The sequence below is a fragment of the Sinocyclocheilus grahami genome, unplaced genomic scaffold (genome assembly GCF_001515645.1).
Source record: "Sinocyclocheilus grahami isolate Dianchi unplaced genomic scaffold, SAMN03320097.WGS_v1.1 scaffold253.1, whole genome shotgun sequence".
Classification (NCBI taxonomy): domain Eukaryota; kingdom Metazoa; phylum Chordata; class Actinopteri; order Cypriniformes; family Cyprinidae; genus Sinocyclocheilus; species Sinocyclocheilus grahami.
In genome coordinates this window covers 1,822,793-1,832,832 of record NW_015505432.1, presented here as the reverse complement: position 1 = coordinate 1,832,832, position 10,040 = coordinate 1,822,793, and the positions used below count along the sequence as shown (strand labels likewise).

At 35.9% G+C, this 10,040-nt stretch overlaps 1 protein-coding gene across 1 annotated transcript in view; it reads right to left on the bottom strand.

The window, feature by feature from the left end:
- Nucleotides 1–8,999: 8,999 nt before the first annotated feature.
- The window catches only part of LOC107598605 (uncharacterized), a 26,908-nt gene continuing 25,867 nt past the window's right edge, over nucleotides 9,000–10,040 (bottom strand). Inside the window, exon 3 of the mRNA XM_016290001.1 lies at nucleotides 9,000–9,135. Coding sequence (XP_016145487.1) covers nucleotides 9,106–9,135 — 30 coding nt within the window. The 3' untranslated portion in view covers nucleotides 9,000–9,105. The remainder of the gene's footprint in view (nucleotides 9,136–10,040) is intronic.

Genomic DNA, 10,040 nt, shown 5'->3' with positions numbered 1-10,040 from the left:
CAATGAGCACTTCTGAAGAAAAGCAGGCTGCTGGAATTGTCAGGTTTATGCCTTAAAAAAATGTTGGAAAGTACTCAAAGTTTTGATGTTTTTTGTATGCAAATACAATGTCCTTGAGCAACTGTACTATAAATGTGCTTACCATATTCCTTGTAGCTACAGTATGCCCATAAAGTAGTCTGTAACATTAGGAAGGACAAATTCGGTGTCTTTTAGGGCCTGTTTACACCTGGTCATTTCATGCATTTTCGTTAATCAGATATCTATCTGATTTGTTAAAACGTTTCCATTTACACTTGGCCACATAAATGTGTCGTCGCAAAACGGATTTAAATCCGATCTTCAATTGCCGCACTATATTTACATTTAACAGAGTTCACGTCAACGAAATCAAAAGATAAGCACTGCATTTTATTAATTATCAGCTAATTTCAAGATCAAAGACCGCAATAGGAGAGTGCGCGGCAACAGCACTGGAAAGATAAGTTTGTCTTGTCTTGTTGACCGTCCGCGTCTTTGTTTCATTAGCGGCAGTTTGCGCGTCGGCTTGCTGAAGAGATGCTCAGCTACTCGTCTGCGGTGATGCGTGTTGCATTAGCGCAGTCATATCTGATTATAATGCCATATAGCCTATAACACACTCACACACATTTATTATTTTAACATTTTGGGAGGAGTAAAATTTACATATGTGGTTTCAACAACCAGATGCATTTACACTGGTCCAGTTTCGTCTGGAATGCGGCCCAGACCACCTCCTGAAGTGGTTTGAGCGATCGGATTTATATCCGTCTCGAATGCGTTTTGGAGGACATTTACACCTGGTCTTTTCACAGACAAAACACATGAAGTGACCAGGTGTAAACAGCCCCCTAGACACATTCCATGCTGATTTATGAGGTTGTGTCTTTGATTTTTCACTAATGTGCCATTTTCTCAATGTGCTGCCACTTTGCTGCATGGCTTTGTAAGTTTTAAATTAGCATCCATTAAAAAACCTCCAATCGTTTAATTAATTCTCAATGAAGATTCATTACTCTTGCTACAATGTTTATAACTGTATCGAAGAGTCAAAGCAGTGGAATTAAATCCCCTTCATTTTATTGATATAATTATACCCAGACTACAAAACTTTAAAGGATAATTTTGCCAATTTTTGACCAGATTTCTATTGTTACAATATCAGTAGTATGTGTAAACGAACAATTTGTAAACTTCCTCTGCATTACCTGCAACAAGATATGTTCATTTGTTAGCAAAAGTCAGCCAAATACAAAAATGCAAAGTCATTTAACAAAAGCCCTGGAGTTATCAACAGTTATCTTTTGACAGCTTTTGTTAAAACTACAAATTGATCTGCCGCATTTTTGTATTCCTGCTGACAGTCAGATCAACAGAATGGTATTGTCCAAATCAAAAATGCATTACGGATGTTGAAGTTTTTGTCAAAAATAAAAGATGATAACAACAGGAAGCCATAAGAGTCAAAAAAAGACCTCTCTTCTGAACAAGTAACTGCTTAATGATCAGCCCAGTAAGAGCAGAAATGGAGAACAATCCCAGGTCTTGCGATTAAACTTATCCTTATTGAGGTTTGGTGATTTTACTCCTATCTTTGACGTAGTGCACCTCTCCTCTCTCTGCAATGAGCAGCCATTATTTCACCATTACTGATCCCAGACTGCATTTCTGCCAGCTGATTCCAGGAAAGTCATTACAGCTGTTGTCTGTGCCCTTCCTCTGAAACCATTGACCCAGCTTCTTTGACACCTCTCTCTCCAAACGGCACCGGCTCTGATGAGAATTAAACCACTTTCATTAGATAAATGGATTCAGCTGCGATGCAACGTGACATAGCAAAGCGAAGCGAAGCACAGGACCTTGAAGACCTTTCACTTAGGTCGTTTATAATGCAAGAACAAAACCAGAAAGAAGCATGTGTAAATAACAGTAAGGTGTTGTTTACAGTAGGTTCAGATTTTTTTACTTGCCCTGACAATATTTTGACTTGTATATTCCACATTCACTAGTTTGGGGTTAGTAAAATTTGGAATATTTGCAAACGATGAAATCTGTTTTTCTCTCCAAGACTGCATTTATTTAAACTAAAATGCAGTAAACCGTAATATAGTATGCATTATTACAATTTAAACAAAACTTATCTATTTGAATATTTTTTTAAATGTAATCGATTCCAGTGATGCAAAGTTGAATTTTCAGCATCGTTACTCTAGTTTTCAGATTCACATTCAGACAGAAATCATTCTCATATACTGATTTGCTGCTCAAGAAACATTGCTCATTATTAAACAGTTATGCTGTTGCTGTTTATTATTTTTGTGGAAAACATATTACAGCAATTTTGTTTCAGGATTCTTTGATGAACAGAAAGTTTAAAAGAACAGCATTTACTACAGTAGAAATCTTTTGTAACATTATAAATGTCTTTACTGTCACTTTTTTCACACAAAAATGTAGTGTGCAGTTTGTACAAAAATGGCAATCATAAATACCTAAATAAAAATATATTTTTCTTCCTCACATATAAAATATATTAAAATCTTTTATATACGTCAGCAAGAAAAATTTATTTTTAATTTTTATTTAATGTCAATTTTTTCGGAGCCCTAGAAAAACAAGCAGCAGATGCAATATTTCAAGGATGAGATGAGTACCGTCTCTAATTGGACCCTCGCCACCGAGGATAAAGGAGCTTATTGCCACAGCAACCAGGATGAAAGATTCTTATTAGTGCTTAGCAAGTCAATTGCTCTGAGGGTTTCTGCAGGTTTTATGAAGGTAAATTTAAGAAATTTAAGAATAAATTGAGGGAAATACATGTTCTCTAAATGTAAATGTCTAGGGAGCACACTTTAAGTTGTATTAGTGACACTACTGTTCATACCAATTCTCCATTACTTTATTAATTTTACTAAAAATAAAAAAAAGAAAGAAAAAAAAAACGTATGGGTTGAATAGCTCTGACCCTAAATGCTAAAATATGGAAATAACTTTTACTGTACCTTCTATTCTCACTGCAAAAAATTTACTTTGACTTGTTTCCAGTGGAAATGTCTAAAACATTCTTAAATCAAGATACGTTTATTTGAGAAGCAACATGACATAAGAAGTTTTGTTTTCACAGAAACGTATGTAAAGTAAGTGAGTTTATGATTAAAACAAGAACAAATATCTGCTAATGGACTCGGAAATCAGCTTAATTCAAAGGGAAAACAGGTTTTCACAGCCCAGATATTTGTTCTTGTTTTAAGCATAATCTCAGTTTTATTCAGTTCAGTTTCAAACTTCATATCTTAATTTTGTCTCTCAAGTAATTGTATCCTCCTGACTTAAGGATGTCAACAATTATGCCATGACTTTATTAATTTAAGACCTTTATAAGACCCGAAGAAACCCTGTACTTAGTTACTTTTTCACTATAAAGAACCTTTTGTCCAATGAAAATATTCTTCATGGAACCACAGATATCAATAAAGAACCAATCTTTTTAAAGTGTGCAGGTTGTTGCTATAGATCTTTTTTAATATTTTGCTATATATTTCTATGGGGTTGAGTGGTTACTACAGCATTTCTAGATGGTTGCTAGCTGGTTCATGTTAAAACTGTCAGCTTAGGAAAATAATAACCTGGCATGTTTCAGTGCTGCAGAACGTGTGTGGCTTTAGAAATACTTTTAAAGGATGACATGTTTCTCAGTCCTTTCACTGACATTAATGATCGAGCGTTGACTCTCTCTCACTGGCATGTCCCCATCTGACCACAGCGCTAGCAGGTGTGTGAGTCACCTCTAACTGCCCTGTGAAGATGGAGGTGGTGACAGTCTCTGGGCAGAACTTCGCTTTCGTTTTTTGTAACATTTTCGTAACATGTAATATAACACTGGTTTCAAACAAACCATCAATGTGTCAAATTCAGTTGTATTATTATCATGTTAACCAGGACCTAAATGAAATCACTTCAGTGTCTGATGTCATTATGTCATGATTATCTAATCAGATTTCACTGGGAAAAAACATTCATTAAGCAGGCCATTAGAATCCCATTGAGGCTCAGTTTGGGACTCTTGGTTCTCAGACTGTCAGAGCTTCATCGTTGACCCTGTCTTGTTCTGGGCTCTCTATAGCCACTAAGCTATAGCAGGTGCTTTGTAGAGAGAGTCAATTCTTGAAGGTCTTGAAACTCTAGCTGGGAGGGTCAGTGTGTCTCAGTCCGGCTCTGAGGCCGCAGACACGCAGGAACGGCCGGAATACCTTGAGAATGACTGACACACAGCAGCTGAGTACAGTACTCCGCACATCCAGTCCCTGCTGGCTTCAAACGCATAACAAACTGAAGGGTGCACAACAACTATGCAAAATGTAATTGCATAATATTCTCATTTTAAATCAATTTAGTATGGAAGCCTGTTTTAAAAGAAATAAAACAGTTATTATGACTTTATATCTAATTTCTATTGTGTATCTCCTAATATGACATTATCTCACCTTTTCGTCTATACTGAATATCCCATAACTGTGACTCTCATTATCAGCAGTATCTCACAAAGTGACTATATTTCTTAATTTAAACTTTATTTATTATTTGCAAACAGATTTTCTGTTTTCCAATGAAAACTAGCCTTCGGGTTAATTGGTACATTTACATTCATGAATGTTTATTACTGTACACTGTCCCTTTTTGTGAAATAAATAAAAAGTAATACAAAAACACAAAATGACAACAAAACACCACAAGAACAGAAAATGAAAACAAAAACAAGAAAACAAAACAGCAGACAAAAGTCAACACACACACAAACAAGACAACAAAGTAAAACAAAACAACAAAAAACGAAAAACAAAAACAGAAAAGACATCAAAACAACAAACAAAACACAAAATGACAACACAACAAAACAAAAAGTAAAATTAAATACCACAATAAGAACAAAACAGAAAAACAAAACTACATAGAGATACATGTAAGTAATGGCAGAACTTTAATTTTCGGATGAACTATCTCTTTAAGCAATGTACTGAAACATTTAAGCACAAGATGCCGTCTCCTGTCACCCCATCTAAAATCTAATTCAGCTGACTGAACATTTAATTTGCATGATAAAGCAGAATTTGCACATTAATCAAGCCCTCTTTTCATTTGTTCTGTTCCCACTCTGTAAAAAGCCCCTGACAACAGTGACACAGCCCACCTGACACGCATCTAATCAGTGTATTTACTCCGCAGCCCGTCATATCCCGTATCTCGCCTTAACTGCAACGCTGTGCATTAATCTACCACTAATGAAGCGCAAACTGTCAGCGTTGCTATTGACTGGAAGTGGGCTTGATTTATTCACCCAGAGCTGCCCTTAGGCATAATGACTCAGCACGGATCCTCAGAGTCGAAACAGGGTGACATGAGGATCCTTCTAGCACACTGAGAGCAAGGTCTCATGTGACCCAATCGCTGCAGCTGTTACAGACAGGCTAGGTGAAGAGGTTCAGCTGGAGTGAGTTAGTAGTGTTTTGAAGTGGCACAAGCAGGGTGGTCTAGGGTTACAGTGAAGAGGAGCCAAATCGGGACCAGTGTGTATGTGAGATATGTATGTATCTGTTGGGAGATATGACTCGCACGTATGGATTTTTTAATTGCCGATGCTGATACTGTTATTTAAGACAATTTTTTGTATCTCTCAATTGGGTTGGCCTATGCAGGACTTTCCATTTACAATTAATATTTTAATTAAAACACAACTGTAACCAAAAAATCTAAAACAAACTTATTTAATGCCATAGAAAAATAATAGCTAATTATAATAGGGGAAAAAAGGGAAATAGTGATTTTTTTTTTTTTACTGATAAGTTAAAGAATAATTTTTTCTAACAAAGAAAGAAAAGGAAGAAATATGGCAAAAGTGTAAAAAAAAAATCAGTGCTGGGCACTGGGCAACGATTAAAACTTTGCAATTAATCGCATGATTATGCAAAAATTCTATAATGATTTCAAAAGTAGTGTATCGTGCACTTTTTTATATGTATCTGTTGGGAGATATGACTCGCACGTATGGATTTTTTAATTGCCGATGCTGATACTGTTATTTAAGACAATTTTTTGTATCTCTCAATTGGGTTGGCCTATGCAGGACTTTCCATTTACAATTAATATTTTAATTAAAACACAACTGTAACCAAAAAATCTAAAACAAACTTATTTAATGCCATAGAAAAATAATAGCTAATTATAATAGGGGAAAAAAGGGAAATAGTGATTTTTTTTTTTTTTACTGATAAGTTAAAGAATAATTTTTTCTAACAAAGAAAGAAATGGAAGAAATATGGCAAAAGTGTAAAAAAAAATCAGTGCTGGGCACTGGGCAACGATTAAAACTTTGCAATTAATCGCATGATTATGCAAAAATTCTATAATGAATTCAAAAGTAGTGTATCGTGCACTTTTTTCATTTTTAAAGTACTGCTATACAAACAAAAGTGCAATGACATTTGGTTTGCAAACACTTTAAACAAATAAGTTGCTTTTTTACAACAGTATTCCTTTTACATAGTAGCAGTTAAAATATTTCTTGTAGATCTCAACTTATAACATTAATGTAATCAAATTAAATATACAACCAAAGCTATTTGCCACTGCCAGGGCATTAACGTTTTTATAGAAAATATTTTATAGTTTGTTATAGAAAAACAAGTTATGCTCAGAGTCCAGAGCCTCGATCATAACATTATAACACAGGCACCTTCCGAGCAGAGACCTGCACTATCGTGGGACCCAACGCAGCAGAGTGCGGCGCGGGGCAACACTTGATGGGCAAGTGCAGGCGGGTAGAGATGCGGGAGAATAAGGGTGTACTCACACTAGGCAATCTTAGCCATGCCTGAGTACGTTTGACTCCCCAAAGCCCAGTTCGTTTGACTAGTGTGATCGCTCCGTGCCGTGCTCGGTTCGTTTAGCCGTCCCTGGCTTGGTTGGAAGAGATGGGGCAGAGCACGGCTCACTTTGGATTGGTAGTGTCGGAGCGCGGAAATTATGATACATGCAGCATGATTGCGTGAACATTTCTGAGCGGCAAAAGTAATAGATCTGTAAAGCAATATATTGTGAGAGGGCCGTGTGTTACCGTGTCCAAAACGACTCAAAATAATAAACCACAAAGTTAACAAAACGATGCACTCCACTGTGCTGAGCGAGAGCGCTTCTCTGCTGTCTTCACATGCTATCGGAAACTTCAAAAAAATAAAAACAAATTAAAAATAAGATATATATATATATATATACTTTAAGCAAATTATACTTTAAGCAAAATCGAAGAACTGGTGTGACGTAATTTCAGATAAAAGATAATGTTATCTAAGACAACTTTTTTTTCTCTTAATTTGGTTGACCTCTGTAAGATTTTCCAATTACAATTAACATTTCAATTAAAAACATAACAGTATCCTGAAAATAATGGCCAATTATAAAAATGAAAGAATTTTTATAGGATTTTTTTCTTTATAAATAAAATTAATTCTGTATAAATAAATAAACAAGCTGAGCGAGAGCGCTTCTCTGCTGTCTTCACATGCTATCGGAAACTTCAAAAAAATAAAAACAAATTAAAAATAAGATATATATATATATATATATACACTTTAAGCAAATTATACTTTAAGCAAAATCGAAGAACTGGTGTGACGTAATTTCAGATAAAAGATAATGTTATCTAAGACAACTTTTTTCTCTCTTAATTTGGTTGACCTCTGTAAGATTTTCCAATTACAATTAACATTTCAATTAAAAACATAACAGTATCCTGAAAATAATGGCCAATTATAAAAATGAAAGAATTTTTATAGGATTTTTTTTCTTTATAAATAAAATTAATTCTGTATAAATAAATAAACAGACCAGAAGCAATAAATAAATAAATAATTAGATCACAAAGATCAAACATAGGTATGTTACAAGAGCATTAAGGCTTCAATATACTTCAAGCTAAATTGAAGAACAAACTAGTGTGACGTCATTCCATCCAAATCCGGTCAAAACAACATTCATTTGGAGTGATTCTAATTAAAATCTAAACCAACATAGTTTTTTTCATGTTTAATACTGTAAAGCTGCTTGCTTTAAAGCAATCTATTGCATAAAGTGCTATAAATAAACATTGTTTGACTTGACTGGAGTGCCAAATTGCAGAGTTGGTGCAAACATATCCACATCGCTATAATCAGATGCTTTCTTAACTGCTCTTTTCTCTCCACTGAAATGTTTGTTGTGTTTATTTTGTTATTGAGAAAACGCAGCACATATTCACAAATTCATCTAAATGCAGTTCTAGGCAGTGTGGATGGCGTTGGGATGTTTGCTAACCGTTTTTTGAACCCCTTTCTACCCCTGAGCGAAGAACGAGTATATCAGGGCCTTTACTTTGCCTCTGCAGTGAAAGCTTACTAAACTAATGTGACATAGTTTGAAAGGTGAACTTGCCAATAAATCCTAGTTATTGTGTTTAAGCTAAAACCTCACAGTCGCCCCCAGTTTCACTGTGTTAAAAGCAGACTATACAGCAGCCATATTCCTGAGGGACGTACAAATAACTTCCTCAATGCATTAATCAAACGTGACACACATTCTGCCAAGAACAATCATGTGTTGAGGTTAGAGTCGTGCCAGCAACTCTTTGATAAGGTTTCCACAAGAACAAGCCACAATATGGAGAACTTCACAGGACTTATAATCGTTACTTTTCAAAAGAATGAAAATGAGAACATAAGAACTCTCAGACCTGAGAAATTTATTCAGGTCTGTTAAACTGTTCTTACCTAAACTGTTCTTAATAAAAACAGATTATGTTGATCCTTTTTTATTGTTTGGAAGAGTTTTTAAAAGCAGGACTGACCGGAAAACAAACCACTTTTACTTTCTTCATTATGACAGGCCTTTCATCTAGGCAGAGAGCCATCCCAAATCTCGTCCTGATCTGAAGTCTTATATGACCCCCCGCCTCCCTCTCACTGGATGGATGTCTGGCCTTCTTCAGAACTGACTCAATATTTTGCGTCCATGCCAGTGTTGTCCTCTTTTTCAGACAATGCTGGCTTCGGCCAATCACACATCAATTAATTCTGTTTGGATAGCCTGAAACACAAATATCTTTGCTGATACAGATTTTCTTATGGTGAGAGAACCAATGTTACGTAAAGTAGTTCTGCATAAGGACCACGCCATTTATCAAGCACTCTACAGTGGAAAAATTATTCCTGCTCTCCAGTATCCTACAAACAACCCAGCCTCAGAAAGCATGAAGAGAAGCATACGCATGGAATATTGTTTTTTTTCTGAGGAAAATCACTTATGGAAACATGACTGGAGCGATACGAGTTCCAGAGCTCGTAGCAGAGTTCCAGTTTTAACATTCTCTGCTGCCGTAAACGTGACTGTTTATGGTTTGGTCTCATTCACGAGATTCCAGCTGTCAAACGTAACGATTCTGTCCGTGCGTTACGCACCTGGCAGGAGCAACTACGTGCAACAAGGGAGGAACCTATGGTATCCTATTTTGTCAGAAAAGCAGGTGTTTGTTATGTTTGGTAGCAAATTTTGGCTTTTGGTTTTGTTACATAGGTGAGTTTTTTAGTCTCTTGACCCCTGAGCACTTTACATAAAAAGGTTAAAATGCTATTTTAAAGGGGTCATATGATGCGATTTAATTTTTTCCTTTCTCTTTGGAGTGTAACAAGTTCTTGGTGCATAAAGAAGGTCTGTAAATTTGCAAAGACTAAAGTCTCAAATCCAAAGAGATATTCTTTATAAAAGTTAAGAGTCAGCCACGCCTGCCTAAAATGGCTCGTTCTAACACGCCCCCACATGTCTACATCACGATGTGGGAAGATTTGCATAACGCCACCCAAATGGTCACGCAAAGAAAGAAGGCGTAACTATGATTCTCGCTGTAGTATTGTTGCCGCTGCCGCCATGTCCTGAAGACGCTGTGTGCTTCGTTGTGAAAGCGAAACTACTTTGTTTGGTCTTCCAAAAGAGGA